This window comes from Marmota flaviventris, chromosome 1 (assembly GCF_047511675.1).
Source record: "Marmota flaviventris isolate mMarFla1 chromosome 1, mMarFla1.hap1, whole genome shotgun sequence".
Taxonomy (NCBI): domain Eukaryota; kingdom Metazoa; phylum Chordata; class Mammalia; order Rodentia; family Sciuridae; genus Marmota; species Marmota flaviventris.
The window spans coordinates 160,197,188-160,213,219 of record NC_092498.1 but is presented as its reverse complement, the minus strand read 5'-3'; the positions used below and the strand labels follow the sequence as shown (position 1 = coordinate 160,213,219).

General features: G+C 42.2%; 1 protein-coding gene across 13 annotated transcripts in view; it reads right to left on the bottom strand.

Annotated features, from left to right (window-relative positions):
* Magi1 (membrane associated guanylate kinase, WW and PDZ domain containing 1) overlaps positions 1–16,032 on the bottom strand; it is a 613,943-nt gene that overhangs the window by 101,814 nt on the left and 496,097 nt on the right. For all 13 annotated transcript variants that reach the window (XM_071618445.1, XM_071618450.1, XM_071618457.1 and 10 more), the window contains exons 4-5: positions 11,390–11,596; positions 3,279–3,480 (exon numbers count right to left, since the gene is read on the bottom strand). In XM_071618445.1, coding sequence (XP_071474546.1) covers positions 3,279–3,480; positions 11,390–11,596 — 409 coding nt within the window. The remainder of the gene's footprint in view (positions 1–3,278; positions 3,481–11,389; positions 11,597–16,032) is intronic.

Sequence of the window (16,032 nt, the reverse complement as noted above, 5' to 3'; positions counted from 1 at the left end):
GGGTGATTTCTAATTTGCATCTTCAGGTTCTCAGATTCTTTCCTGGCTCCTTTTCATTCTTGTGTGGAGGAGCGGGAGGATGTTGAATCCATGTAGCAAGCTTTTCATTTTGACTACTGTATTTTCAAACATTTCTATTCTATGTATCTTTGCTGAGACTTTTTTCCTTTTGTTTTAAGCATGTCTATAATTGTTCACTGAAACATTTTTATAATGATGGCTTTAAAAGTCTTTTTTGTTAGCTAACTGTAACATTTCTGTCATCTTAGTTTTTGCATCTACAGACTAGCTTTTCCCATCCAACTTGAGATCGTCCTTATTCTTGGTACAAGAAGTGATTTTCTTTATTAACCTGCAGATTTGGGGTATTACTTCACAGGACTCTGGACTTTATACTTTAACTTTCCCTGACAATACTCCAGAGAAGAAAGAGGGGTGCTACCCATTACTCCCATGTCCCCTAGCTTTCATGGACACTGAAAGGGGAAGGGGATCCTTGCCCGCCCTGCAAAGGGAGAGCAGTTCCAGCTCCCCATCAGGCCATGGCTGGAAGAGGCAGAAATATCTCACTGTTGCACCCAAAGTGGCCTCACTGACTATAAAAGGAGGGTGGACTATTTGCCACTGGATGAAAGTGACAATCCTGCCCCTCCTTTGTGACTCTTCAATGAACACCCCAGTGAGGAGGAGCAGGTGACCTCTTCCTGCCAAATGGGGGAAGATCAGATGCCGGCTCTCCCTCCCACCTGTCCAGGTGGGGAGGGGGCAGTGCTGCTGAATCGCTTCAACCCGAGTATCAGCTTTCCATGGAACCTCTTCTGAAAGCACATGGCAGGAGGGACTGTTCTTCTGTCACACAGACCCAGGGGAGAGGCCCAGGTTCCCAGCTAAACCACGGTTGGGGGGCCGGGAGTGGATCGGGTCCACAGGTAATTCTAAGTTCTGAAACTAGGCAAATCACAGCTGAATACACAGCTGTCCTGGGAGGATGCCCCGTCTGGTCCTGGGCTGGAGAAAGCAGGTTTCATCAGGATTTCTGTGCTCCTCTCCATTGGTATTCCTGGTCCGCAGGCTACATTAGCTCCAAGTCGTGGGTAAATGAAATCAAAAGAAAGCTCCAGATGGCCTACCTGTAGCTCCTCTGATCCTTAGCTACCGAGGTAGCAGACTTTATTTGCTTCTCCTTTCAAAGTCCTCTTATGTCTGTTTTCTATATGATGTCCAAAGTGGCTAAGTCCATGTTTAACTTCCGAAAACTTTTTAAAATTTGTTCTTTTTTGGCAAACATGACCGTAGAGTATATTTAACATGTCATACATACATGGAGTAAAACTACCCGTTCTTGTGGTTGGACATGATGTGGGGTTTCCCTGGTCGTGTGTTCATATATGAACAGAGGAAAGTTCTGTCCCATTCATTCCACTGTCTTTCCTGTTCCCATCCTCTCCCTTCCCTTCATTCCCCTTTGTCTCATCCAATGAACTTTTATTCTTCCCCTGGCTTATTGTGTATTAGCATCTGCATATTAGAGAGAATATTCGGCCTTTGTTTTCTTGTAATTGGCTTATTTCACTCACCACGATAGCCTCCAGTTCCATCCATTTACCAGCAAATGCCATAACTTCATTCTTCTTTATGGCTGATTAATATTCCATTGTACATATATATCACATTTTCTTTATCCATTCATCTGTTGAAGGGCACCTAAGTTGGTTCCAAAGCTTGGCTACTGTGAATCGAACTACTATAAACATTGATGTGGCTGTGTCACTGTAATGTGCTAATTTTAAGTCCTTTGGGAATAAATCAAGGAGTGGGATAAATTGGTCAAATGGTGGTTCCATTCCCAGTTTTCCTGAGGAATCTCCATACTGCTTTCTAGAGTGGTTGCACCAATCTGCAGTCCCACCAGCAATGTATGAGTAAACCTTTTCCACCATCCTCACCAACATTTATTGTTACCTATATTCTTGGTAATTTCCAGGAGTGAGATGGAATCTCAGTGTAGTTTCAATTTGCATTTCTCTAATTGCTAGAAATGTTGAAAATGTTTCATATATTTGTTGACCGATCGTATTTCTTCTTTCTGTAAAGTGTCTATTCAGTTCCTTTTGATGCTTGACTTTTTAATGTTCTTTTTAATTCCAATATTTTTAATTTCTCCCAAACTGTAAAACTTGTACACACTTACATATATACACATGCATAAAACAAGGTAGATTCAATTCCCATAAAATTTAACATGCTACAGAATGTAAGATACTTAAAAAGTCACTAATCTTGATAAATAATTTAGCCAAAAGTACAAATGGTATCTAGAATAAATGAAGGACTCTTAAAACTTAGCCATAAGAAAACCACAACTGGGCTGGGGTTGTGCTCAGTGGTAGAGCACTGGCCTAGCATGTGTGAGGCACTGGGTTCGGTTCTCAGAACCACGTATACATAAATGAATAAAATAAAGGTCCATCAACATGTAAAAAAATATTTAAAGAAAAAAAAAAAGAAAACCACAACCCAATTAAGAAAAAATAAGCAAAGAATGTAATAACTTTTAATGCCTAAACATTTTCTTTATATATTATAACATAATCTACATACACTATAATTTAGTTGTCTAAACCTTTAGGGAAATTACTCCTCAAATTCCTAAGGTACCGTAATTAGAATATTTTGGCTATCATTATGATTTAGATATTAGATATTCCCTACAATCTCACATGTGAGACAGTGCAGGAAGGTTCAGAGGAGACATGACTGGGTTGTGAGAGCCTTAACCCAACCAGTGAATGAGTCCTTGATGGGATTAACTGGGTGGTGGCTGGAGGCAGGTGGGTGTGGCTGGAGGAGGGGCATTGGGGGCGTGGCTTTGGGGTCTCTATTTGTCTCTGGAGAGTGGAGTCTCTCTCTGCTTCCTGATCACCATGTGAGCTGCTTCCCTCCACCACACTCTTCCTCCATGATGTCCTGCCTCCCCTCGAGCCCCGAGGAGTGGAGCCTGCCGTCTGTGGACTGAGACCTCTGAAACCCTGAGCCCCCAGATAAACTTTTCCTCCTCTACAATTATAAAAGTCGGGTCTTTCAATCAAAAGAGTGAAAAAGCAGACTAAAACACTAAACAGCTATCTTATTTTTCATATAAAAAGTTGTTAAGTCGTATAAAACAATAACATCAGTTAAGAGCGATTTCGATTTAATTTATATCTGCAGCTTCCCAGGGAGAGGGTAGGAGAATAAAGAGAGGGTGAGGTGGAGGTGGAAAGAATGGTATACGTTACTCTATAAAGTAGACTTCTCCATTTTCGGTATAGGCCATCTCCCAGTTTTGAGGCAGAGGACCTAAATTATCCTCTGCGGAAAGAGGTAGGTGCTGAGGGAACTTCTGAGAAGGGTCCGTGATGGGAGCAGCAACGAGGCTACTATTCACAGGCGCAAGAGCTGCTTCTTGGAGAGGGTGCTCGTCCTGGTCCCCAGAATCGGCTGTTGGGTCAGGTGGTGGGGAGAGAGAGAGAGAGAGAGAGAGAGAGTAAGCACAAACACACTCATCATCAGAACACAAGGTTGGGTTATGAGACACTGTGCACATCTCTCTTCTTAGCCCTCACCCTTCTCTGATCGATGGCCATTAACTACGATTTCTGTTTTGCTTTAACAAATGTTAGATAGCATTCCAGTGACCACTCCTGAGAGGTGTGGCTCAGTGTCGGACCCCAGGAGCATGTCACTAGCAGATTTGAGGCCCTAAATTCGACACACACACATGCACACGCACATACCCATGTACACATACACCCCAACAGAATTTATTTTACTTATTAAGAAAGAGGAGCTGGGCGTGGTGGTGCACACCTGTAATCTCAGAGGCTTGAGAGGCTGAGGCGGGAGGATTGCAAGATCAAACCCAGCCTCAGCAACTATGCGAGGCTCTAAGCAACTCCGTGAGACCCTGTCTCTAAATAAAACATAAAAAGGGCTGAGAATGTGGCTCAGCGGTTAAGGGACCCTAACTAACTTCAACCCACAGTACCAAAAAAAAAGAAGAGGAGAAAAACATGGCAGATAATACATCACTCACCATCTCAGAAATGCCAGAGAAGAAGCCAATTAATAACTTAGACCCGAAAGACTCTTAAACCAAGAAGATCAAAACATGACTAAGACACACGCTCCTTCCGTGGGTACTATTTGGCTTGTGACTTGAAAAAAAAAAAAAAAAAGTTCATGCTGAAAACACACAGATCCAGTGGCTTTTTAATAAAAGTTATCTAAAACACTTTTTTGGGTAGCTGCTGGCAAAGATCACAGCTGACACATTAAGCTGGAACGTATATAAAAGTTTAGGATATGGAGACAGCTATACCAGTGAGTCAGAATGGAGCCTCTTTTAGAAAACCCAAGAGGCTGTTCCTGTGAAAACCAAGACAGCTTACCCCCTGCAGGGTGGCGTGTAGGTGGACTGCTGGGACATGGGTCTCCAAAGAAGGCTCTCAGTGCGTGAGTGTCCTTGCTTCTGATTAACTAGCCATATCCGGGGTGATGTCATCCAAGTGTCCACAAACAGCACTGTGGACACTCTGGGGCTGAATTTTTATAGAAGCTGATGATAGGAAATGTCAATCTCCGTGGGCCTTGACGACATAATCATCGGGGGATGTAGCGATTTTCTATCTCCCGCGGTTATTCTCTGATAGACATTCCTACTTTGATTGCAAAAGCAGACTGAAGAATAATAAAGGACTGTTTTCAAAGCTGTCTGTGATGAGGGCTCCCCAGGAGACCCCTGGGAACGAAGAGTCTCCAAAACAACCACACCTGCCCCAAATCCATGCCCTAGCCCACATAGCCCAAGAAAACTGATATAAACCTATCAACCTCCTCCTGGCTCCAAGCTACACTCTTTTCAATTAGGAGTACTGTATCATTTTTTTTTTTTTTTGGTAGAATGGAAACAATACCTCTATTTTGTTTATTTTTGTGTGTGTGGTGCTGAGGATTGAACCCAGTGCCTCACCTGTGCTAGGCAAATGCTCTACCACTGAGCCACCACCCCAACCCCTTTGTTTTGGCCTTTGATGGTCAAGTTCAGGAACACATGCTGGATCCAGGGTGGACCAATGAAGGGGACATAGGGAAATTCTGCCAGAACCGTCAGCCTCTGGATGCTGGGCTTATTTAACTGACAGGTTCTGAAGCTGGTGGCCACATTCCCATTGTAGGCAGTACCTACTGAAGAGTGAAACCCACTCGGAGGAAAGCAGAGATGAAAGGGAGAATGTTCTCTAAGATCCAGGATTGAGCCTTTGATCCACGTCTGGAGTCAAGGTTACCCCTGTCCTCTTCAACCGCCTGGTTCCCCCACCGAATCATACCTTCCTGCCTGCACCAGTATGAATGGGTTTTACAACTTGCATGAAAAGAGTGCAGATTTAATAGGACAACTATAATTTGAATGAACAAGAAGGAAATTAGGCCAAAACAGAAGAAACCTTTTGAGACTACTCATCAACAACAAAATAAATCCAAAGCCTAGCAATGATGAAAAGACCCACCCGTAATTCTGTAGAAGCCAACCTACACTCACTCATTTCTGATGTACCTTCTCCAGGGCACACTTTTCACCCTGAAGAGTACACAAGAATCCCCTGGAGAGCCTATGAAAGTGCGTATTTCCGCCTCCCTACTCCAGAGAAGAGGTTTGGGATTTGTTTTCCAAATCGGCTCTTGTAAAGCATCCTGGTGATGGAGATTCAGGAGACAGAAGCAGTATAGTCTGAGGAGAGGGATACAAAGAAGTCTCCAAAGAATGTAATGGAATGTTACTTGTGTGCAAAGTTCTAACTTTGGCTGGGGCTTGAAGTTGTCATGTTCTGGAAGCCATGGCCAAAATTATGGCTTTTGCTGGTAAATGGATGGAAAGGGAGAATATCATGCTCAGTGAAATAAGCCAAACTCAGAAACTCAAAGGTAGGGGGCGGATGTAGGGGGGAGAGTGCCGGGGAGTGACATTGGTCAAATTATACTGTTATGCTGTGTGCATGTAGAGTATGTGACAACAAATCCCATCATTATGTGCAACTATAATGCACTTGTAAAAAATGTGGGGGGAAAAAAGAGAACAAAAAATCTCATTCTCTGATGGAAAATGGATAGCACAAAAATAAGGTTCGAGTACACACAGGACAGACTCAAGAATCCATAACCTTGGGGCCGGGTTGTGGCTCAGTGGTAGAGCCCTTGCCTCTCATGCATGAGGCCCTGGGATGGATCCTCAGCACCACATAAAAATAAATGAATAAGATAAAGATATGGTGTCCATCTACAACTAATAAAAAAAGATCCACAGCCTAGGTAATGGCTTTGACTTTGATACATGCTTGGATTAAAAAAATCTTAGCCAGGTGCGGTGGCGCATGCCTGTCATCCCAGCAGCTCTGGAGGCTAAGGCAGGAGGATCGCAAGTTCAAAGCCAGCCTCAGGAAAAGGCAAGGCATTAAGCAACTCAGTGAGACCCTATCTCTAAATAAAATACAAAATAGGGTGTGGATGCAGCTTGGTGGTCAAGTGCCCCTGAGTTCGATCTGTGGTACCTGTCCCCCCGCAAAAAAATCTTTGATTCATGAAATATTTAGGAGCACTACTATCATTATCTAACCCAAGGTTGCCAATGAATGAATGCAAGGAGTCAGGCAGAATGGACTGTGGGAGGAGTCTAGATGGGACCCAGAAAGCCTGGGCTCACATCCTGTGGTGGTGTGACACGCACTCTCACTCAATGTCCTCACCCGCGAGCTGCAGAGGAGGTACTTGAGTGGCTTCTCTCTCAAGATAACCAGGAGGTTCACCAGATACGCGTGAAAATGGTATGTAAACCATGAGGTGAACTACAAATGCCATTGTTATCAATAGTAAATCAGGAGTTTCTAAGCATTTTCTTCTTTCTGTCTCCCTGCCTGGCCTCAGACTGTTGGAAGTGACTTTAAGAACACTCCTGAGGCTTATCTTAAACTTGTAGATAGTTTTAGATCTATGTGCCTCTTCCACTGTGCAAAAATCAGTCAAAATCTTTAGGGTCTGATAAGGTTAATTTAAAACACAAAAAAGCACACTGGATGTGCACACAGGTTCTGGAGGAGGACCCTCTGACACTCCCTCATTATAACATTAGAACACTGGGGAAACTACTTGACTTCCCTGGCATGCACATAAACAGCTTTGGAAAATGTCTGCCACATTGTACCAGAGAAACATTAGCTTTTTTTTTTTTTAATATTTTTTAATGATAGATGGACACAATTTGTTTATTTACTTATCTTTATATGGTGCTGAGGATTGAACCCAGGGCCTCATACATGCTAGGTGAGCACTCTACCACTGAGCCACAACCCCAGCCCAACATTAGCTCTTATGCATATTTATTTATTTATTTAAGTATGGAGGATTGAACCCAGGGGCACTGAACCACTGAGCCCCATCCCCAGCCCTTTTTTATATTTTATTTAGAAACAGGGTCTCACTGAGTTGCTGAGGGCCTCGCTAAATTGCTGAGGCTGGCTTTGAACTGTTGATCCTCCTGCCTCAGCCTCTGGAGTCAATGGGACTACAGGCATGTACCACCGCGCCCAGCAGGAAACAGCAGCATGTTGTTTAAAATATCCTGATAGGTATCATTTTGAACAGGTCCACAGTATTTCTACACTTAGATATGATTCTCATACCTTTATCATCGCTGGCCCAACCAGAGCCAACACCCCATTATGCTAATGTCACCCTGTGCACAAAACGGCTGGTAGATTGCTATTTAGAATTGTTCAGAATGCAAAATGCTTCAACCCAGCTACTTTCACACACATGTATGATATGTAACTGGGGGGTATGAATTCTTCAAAGGAATCAGTATGAGGGGCTGGGGCTGGGGCTCAGTGGTAGGGGACTTGCCTAACATGGGGGAGGCACTGGGTTCAGTCCTCAGCACCACATAAAAATAAATAAAAGTAATCGTGCCAACTACAACTAAAAAAAAAATAAGAAAAGAAAAGAATTAGTATGAGTTTATGGTATGATACAATGTCAGCTGGTGTCACTTTTATTTTGTGTGGGACGTTCATTTAACACGCTCCCTACTATTGAGATATTGAGATGCACCATCACAGGTATAGCTCAAAACTACTCCTCTTTCCGTTTCTTTTTTTTTTTTTTTTGGGGGGGGGGGGGTGGTCGGTGAGGGGTCAGGTGGGGGATGGGCTGCTAGGGACAGAAGCCAAGGCCTCTGCCATCCCTGCAAGGCCTACCCCCTACCACGGGGCCACACTGCAGTCTAGGCCCTGTCTGTCTAAATCATCCTATTGGCCTTCTTAGTGCCAAGACAGGCACCTGAAGAGCACCGTGGAGTGTCACCTGGCTTTCTGTTTTGTGCAGAAATGAAGGATCAGACTGATTTTAGCAATCATGACCGAGGCCCACATTTTCTTTTTTATTTTGGTACCAGGGATTAAATTCAGGGGTGTTTAACTACGGATCCACATGCCCAGCCATTTCTTTTCTTTTTTTTTTTTTTGTCTTTTATTTAGAGACAGGGTCTCCTTGAGTTGCTTAGGGCCTCACTAAGTTGCTGAGGCTGGTTTTGTACTTGAGATCCTCCTGCCTCAGCCTCCCAGCCACTGGGATGACAGGCATGGGCCACTGGCCTGGCTCTACAGTTCCTTTTTTACATGACAGGATTTCAAGTGAGGATTTTATGAGATCAGATGGTCTAAGGTGTGGCTTCTACAGACAGAAATGTGCAGTGGTTAGAGATGGGACATCTCAAGATTTATGGTCAATGACCTCAACATTGTCCTTGCTTTCTACCAAGAAATCACCTTAGTACATAAATGGAGGACAAATAAAAGTGTATAAGGGTGGCCTTATGCCCTAAAGGACACCACAGGCCTGTTTGGCAGAGCTGTTTCACTGTCCCCTATCCGTAAGGTCTTCTACTGCTGTGACTACAACTATGTTTTGGGTTATATCATGACTTGCAATTCTTATTTACTGAACTATCAAGACATTAAAGTATTATACGTTTTTAAAAGCAATGTAATATAACCTCTTTTCATTTTGTTGGGGGCTACTACATATGGATGAAATATTCCCAAAGGATGAAATCAGATGATTTTAATAAAGGCGTACAGAAAAGATGGTGAATTTTTCCTGGAGTGGGGTGCACACCTGTAATCCCAGCAACTCAGCAGGCTGAGGCAGGAGGATTGCCAGTTCAAGGCCACCCTCAGCAACTTAGGCAGTAAGCAACTCAGTGACACCCTGACTCTAATAAAATATAAAAAAAGGGCTGGGGGTGCTGGGGTTGTGGCTCAGTGGTAGAGTGCTTGCCTTGCACATGTGAGGCACTGGGTTTGATCCTCAGCACCACATAAAAATAAATAAAATTTAAAATTATAGAAGAAAAAAAAAAAGGACTGGGGATGTGGCTCAGTGAGTTCAATCCCTGGTACCAAAAAAAAAAAAAAAAATTTCTTCTAGACATTGCAATTGTAGGTCAGGCACTGGTCTATCACATTTTAAATGGAAAAAAAAAAAAGAAATTTTTCACAGAAGTAAATTCTTAGAGCTAGTAGGAAAAACTTGGAAATGATACAATTCCCCTAGTCCCATCACAGATAAATGATTTAAGGCATTTTGTTCATAAATAGTCAACTATCAAGAGACAAGCCATGACATCAGTACTTCAGTTGATCCAATACTTCTCACAAAAGGGGTGAGTTATCCTACTGCCATAGCAAAGTCATCAAAAACATTTTATGGGGGTTCAGTGGTGGAGCGCTTGCCCAGCACATATGGGGCAATGGGTTTGATCCTCAGCACCACATAAAAATAAATAAATGAAGGTATTGTGTCCATCTATAACTAAAAAAATATTGAAAAAAAATTTATGGGCATCTTAACCAATTTAGACTTTTGAGCTCAGTTAATAAATCGCAAAATCTCAGAGAGATCCATGCCGGCTGTAGTAGTATTCAACAATAAAATACTTTTCCTGAACATTCTATCAGACTTGGTGACACGGGGTAAACACAAGGGTCGACTGGTCTATCCAAGCACTGGGGCTGAGTCTACCCAAGCAGTGACCAAGTATGGTGATAAGAGAAAGGCCACTGACGGAGGAAACCGTGGATGCCGACCACGGATAACTTGTCCATAGCTACAGTTCTAACATATTAAAGAGAGAATTTAAATATAGGAAAAAATAGAAAAAAATGAAGTGGTTTTCTCTAAGTCACGTTATAGGCTGAAATTACTCAGGTGTTTAGGCAGTTGTTACATTTTGAGTTATTACATGAGGTCAAACTCTCACATAATGAAAAATGAGATTGAGTAGCTATAGATCACTGCTCTAACCCAAGACCACATACCCCAGCATACAAATGGTACCACCTGAGATGTGCGATACCTCAACTGCACAGTCCAAGCTGAGGCTCTGTCCTAGACAACCCCCCCATAACACACAGCACGGCTAAGCTTTAGGCACACAGCTCTGAGTACAGGTGTAAATATACAATGGATTCAGTCACATCTGCTACATGATACAGAATGCATACACAGGGGAGAACCCTAGAATATTTATTTTTCGTATTTTTCTTGCCCCCTTTAAGGTCCGCAGTAAAGTCTGCATAAGTTAGCTGAGCACAAGACATACTTCCAACACCTCTACTTAAAATAGTGTGAGAGAAGCGGATGCTGTCAGTTTAATGTCAGCTTAATGTCAACCGAATTCTCATATTTCGCTTCATGATGACAAAGATGTTTCAAGGCCAAATTAAACATCAATGAACAAAGTGTAAAAAATAAATAAATAAATATATATATATATCCTCTTTTGGAGGTGGGGGGGGGCACACATTGGGGATTGACTCAGGGACACTCGACCACTGAGCCCCATCCTCAGCCCTATTTTGTATTTTATTTAGAGACAGGGTCTCACTGAGTTGCTTAGGGCCTCGTTTTTGCTGAGGCTGGCTTTGAACTAGAGATCCTCCTGCCTCAGCCTCCTGAGCCACTGGGATCACAGGCGTGAGCCAAGGTGCCCAGCCTAAATATATCCTCCTGAAGAGAGAAAGACCAGGCTGATATTTCTCAATTGCTGTGTCCACACCTTTATCCCCGGCTCGTTTCAGATAGTTGGGTGACGTTCAGATATTCCTGGGAACCATGGTAAGTGGACGGAGGGATGGTCAGCCTCCTCCCCACGCACTGCATGGCTGGGACTGGAATCTGGGCAAGCTGCTGAAATGCTCTTGCGAAGAGCATCCTGGTCCTCCTTCCTGGGGAGAGCCTTCCCACCTCCACTCGCCTTGGCCACAAGGGTTGCGAAGGGACCCCGTGTGGCCTTTACCTGTAAAGCTACTGTTCATTTCAGGAACGTCATCCTCCTCCTCGGTCTCCGCGGGGACTATGCCAGCATTTTGCATGTCATTGTAGGACTTGGTGCGCTTCGGGGTCGACTGCTTGGAGCCAGACTGAAGGCTTTGCAAGGCATCCGTTGTGATCACTTTCCCACTGACTGGCTGGCTGGGAGGTTTGGGTGTCCCATAATAGTTTCCTAGGTGATGGAGAGACACATTTGCATGTTTCAAAAAGAATACTTTTTTTTTTTTTTGCAAGACTTCACATCCCGATCTCTCAGCGCATGAAATAAAATAAAAACCAGAAAACGAGAAACATTTCATTTCTGGGATGGGTTAGCAAAGACGGCCTTCCTTATCCAACTAGGTTAGGGTGATTGCAGGAACAAGAGAGAAGAAGCCACACTGTTTAGGTGCAAAGAAAGAATCAATGAAAGCTAAAAACAAAGGAGGAGGGGCTGAATAGAAAAAAAAAACAAACAAACAAAAAAAACTTCCATCTTCATTACATTTGAATTTCAATTGGTCGTCTTTTGCTATATGGGCACCAGCATAATGCTTGAATCCGATTTAGAGTGAGCCTCACAGAAAATCAAAATTCATTACTGCCAGCACCCTTACAGACCTGAAAAGTTGAGGTCACCTCCCCTCTTCAAGAGGGAATCAGGGCACTGTTTAAAAAGAAGGGCAGTTGAGTACCACGTGGCGCCTCTTCAAGTGAATGGCAGGCCTGACCCTCGGGGGCCTGCAGGGTGGGAACAAACCCTCGCCACCTTTTAACAGAAAACTGTCAATCACGCCTCTAGAAACAGCCCATCTTCCCTTTACCCACCAAGTTTGGTTTATGGCTCACTACAGTGTGCCACGGCACCCTGACTGGTACATGAATTGGATTTTTGCTTTTTTTTTTTTTTTAATTTTAATGAACAAACATTTTTAATTTCCAATAGAAATATCTAATGAGTGAGTTAGATTAGCAATATCAAGTTCGCCTTTAAAATTGAAGAAAAACAGCAATATTTTAAAAAGGCTGACTGATCTTTAACAAAAAGCTTTAAACAACAGTTTTATACAACAAAAAAATTAAACAATGGAATAAATAATAGTGATGGTAGAAGTCATAAGAGTTTCTTTTTGAAAACTATTTAATTCCAGAGGTTCAGGAAGCTGAGGCAGGAGGATCGCCATTTCAAAGCCAGCCCCCGCAACTTAGTGAGGTCCTAAGCAACTCAGCGAGACCCTGTCTCTAAATAAAATATTAAAAAGGGCTGGGGATGTGGCTCCGTGGTTGAGTGTCCCTGGGTTTAATCCCCAGTACCAAAACCAAAACCAAAACACACACACAAAAAGAAAATTCCCATTTCAAAGTTATACTACATCATCTACACGTCCATTAAATATGTAACAATGAATCCCATCACTATTATTATAACTATAATGCAGCAATAAAAAATATGAAAAAATTAAATCTCACTATATAAATCTCAAAAAAAGAACTCAAAAAGCAAATTGTGTTTGTTAAAGTTTTCTTAAAGAAAACATTAATTAAATAACAGACTATTCCGATATGAACAAAATCATGAAGGTTGTTCATGAACAATCAAAATTTGAAAAGCTGAGTTTATAATCGATGATATTTAGCAACTACATGATAAAAGACATCAACATTAGAATTCCACTGATCCATTCAACTTTTAAATCTTTCAGAGTCAGGCCAGGAAGATAGACAATAATACTGAATCCTTCAATAAATCCTGACCAATATTTGTAATTTGATGTTTAGTAACATAGAAACATTACAGATACTAATAAAGCCTGTGTACGGTATTTGTTCCCAATGGCACAATGCCATTAGCTAAACCAAGCACCTCAATACATAGACATTTTGTAAGCACTTAAAAAGGCGAAGAAAGAAATAGAAAAAAGAACAAAAGACAAAAGTTGGTCTCCATGAGACCTAGAGATGAACATTTGTTTCTATCCAGCACTATCCTCATAAGACTGCTTTTTCCAGAAGGGGTTTAATAATATCTCTTTAAGATATTTTTGAATTATCAAATTGATGAATATATACACATTGACTTTGTTTGAGAGTGGTTTAACAGTCCATGTCAGCAAGGAAACTCTGAATATATACTTTTTTTTTGTACCAGGAATTGAACTGGGACACTCAAATGCTGAGCCCCATCCCCAGCCCTATTTTATATTTTATTTAGAGACAGGGTCTCACTGAGTTGCTTAGGACCTCGCTAAGTTGCTGAGGCTGGCTTTGAACTCGAGACACTCCTGCCTCAGCCTCCCGAGCTGCTGGGATTACAGGCGTGTGCCACCGCGTCCGGTTGAACATACACATTTTTAAAACCTAGTAGACTGAAAGGCGGCCATGTGTAAATCTGAAGGATCCCAGGTAGGCATCTGGTAAGCACATTCGGGTCAATCTCTAGGACTTTTCTTTTTTTTAATAGAAGGTGATCTATCAATTTCTTCAAAAAAACTTCTTTAAGATCTCCAACTTGCAGGAACAGGAAGTAAGAAGAAAGCTTGAATAAAGGCACCCCTTATATGTTTTGAGGGGCCAACCCTCAGACAAGAAAGAATTGGTGCACATATGAACTAAGAAATCCACTTCACCTTACAGTTGAAGGGATACAACCTTTTCATTCCCTGAAGACTATTTTATTGGCGTTTAGGAAAGCAACACCATTTACTATTGAGAAATCAACCTCCACAGTGAGTTAAAAAAAAAAAAAAAGAGAGAGAGAGATAAAGATAAAGCCCTACTGAATTTAATTCTCAATCCCTCCCATCACTGATATATCAAAACACCACATCATTTTTAGAGTGAGATGTTAAACTAAGGCTAATGTCTAAAAATAAGAACCTAGTGGAAAATGTAACCAAAGCATGGGACTCTTTACTCATAATTTTATAATTACCATTTTATAACCCTATCACTCAGTTTCAGTGACATTAAATTGAAGTCACATTCATAAAATTATAATCATTTTTAAAAAATCAATTAAGTCTTTGACATCTGCAGTGCACGACAGAAATAAATGCCTGGAAAATAAAGTTCTACCTAAATTTGACAAATATGTGTGGATTTCCAGTGGGCACCTGCCCTCAGTTTTCAAGTTCAAAGGCTTTCTTAAGTCATCAAATGATTGGCCTTTTCCTCAATGCGACCACACACACACACACACACACACAAAAAAAAAAAAAAAAAAAAAAAAAAAAAAAAAACCACACTTGTTCAAAGCTCTTCCCTATTTCTAGAAATTAAGATTGGGTACAGAAATACTTATTATTAAGAGGAACTATATAAAATTTCCCTTCTGTAGCTGGGTACAGTGGCACACACCGGTAATCCCAGCAGGTTGGGAGGCAGGCACTGCTGGCCTTCATTAACAGGACCCAATTTTTGGCCTTGACCAAGCCAAACAAAATACTTTTCTGCAGGGGATGGCGGGTGTGTGCCGGGGGTTGAACCCAACATCATTTAACCACTGAGTTACATCCCCAGACCTTTTCATATTTTATTTTGAAATAAATAAGGTTTCACTGAGTTGCTTAGGGCCTCCCTAAGTTACTGAGGCTGGCTTTGAACTCATGATCCTCCTCAGCCTCCCAAGCTGCTGGGAATACAGGTGTGCACACTGCACACAGCCCCACTGGGCTTCTTTCAGCCTTCACATGCACACTGGGCCCTCTCTTCATCTCACAGTTCCTGCCCCCACCTCTCCCTATACCCATCTCCCTGTATCCACCCCATCCCCATCTGCTCATCCTCAGGGACAGCATCTCAGACCCCATAGTCTAGACCAAAGCTGTCCTTATTAGTTCTCACATGTTAACAGGGAAACACGAACGCTTCTTCTTCTCAATGCCCTTTGCTGTATTTATCAGAGTAGTTAATCAGTATCTGTCTTCACCCCTAGATGACCCGATCCACCAAGGCAGGGGCCACACCTGGTTGTGTGCCCCTCCAACACAGTACCAGGCACACAAGGTCACTCAGCAATTCTTTACAGAACAATTAGAAATCGTGCATGGATTCTAGCCTGGGGTCTTTGTAAATACCTCTACTGTGGATCCAGTTCTTAACAACATTACTCAGAACAGTTTTTTCCAGTCCGTCAATTACATCTGAATGACTGCCATCTGCGTCCTGTTGATTTACTACCTGCTTGCTCAACACGGGATGCTATCATTCATAAAATTCTCTCACCTTCTCTTTACACTTTCTTTCCCTACCTGCCCCACCCTACGGAAATACAACCTGCACACACACAAGGATAATAAACCCAAGGCCTGTAATTATGTGTCTATCTTTGCCAGTGTCTTTAAATAGGAGACCAGGCAGGAGAACATGAGTTAACATTTATAACCATCTTAGAGAAAAAGACATCAATATTCCTATTTTCAGAAGAAGAATCTGAGATTCACACAATTTATAAATGATGCCTGACATTAACACAGAGATGGGGGCTGGCGTGGTGGCTCAGTGGTAGAGCACTTGCCTAGTCCATGGGAGGCACTGGGTTCGATTCTCAGCACCAGATATAAATAAATAAAGTTCACTGACAACTAAAAAAAAAAAAAAATTAAAGGAAAAAAAAAGAGCTGTGTCTGC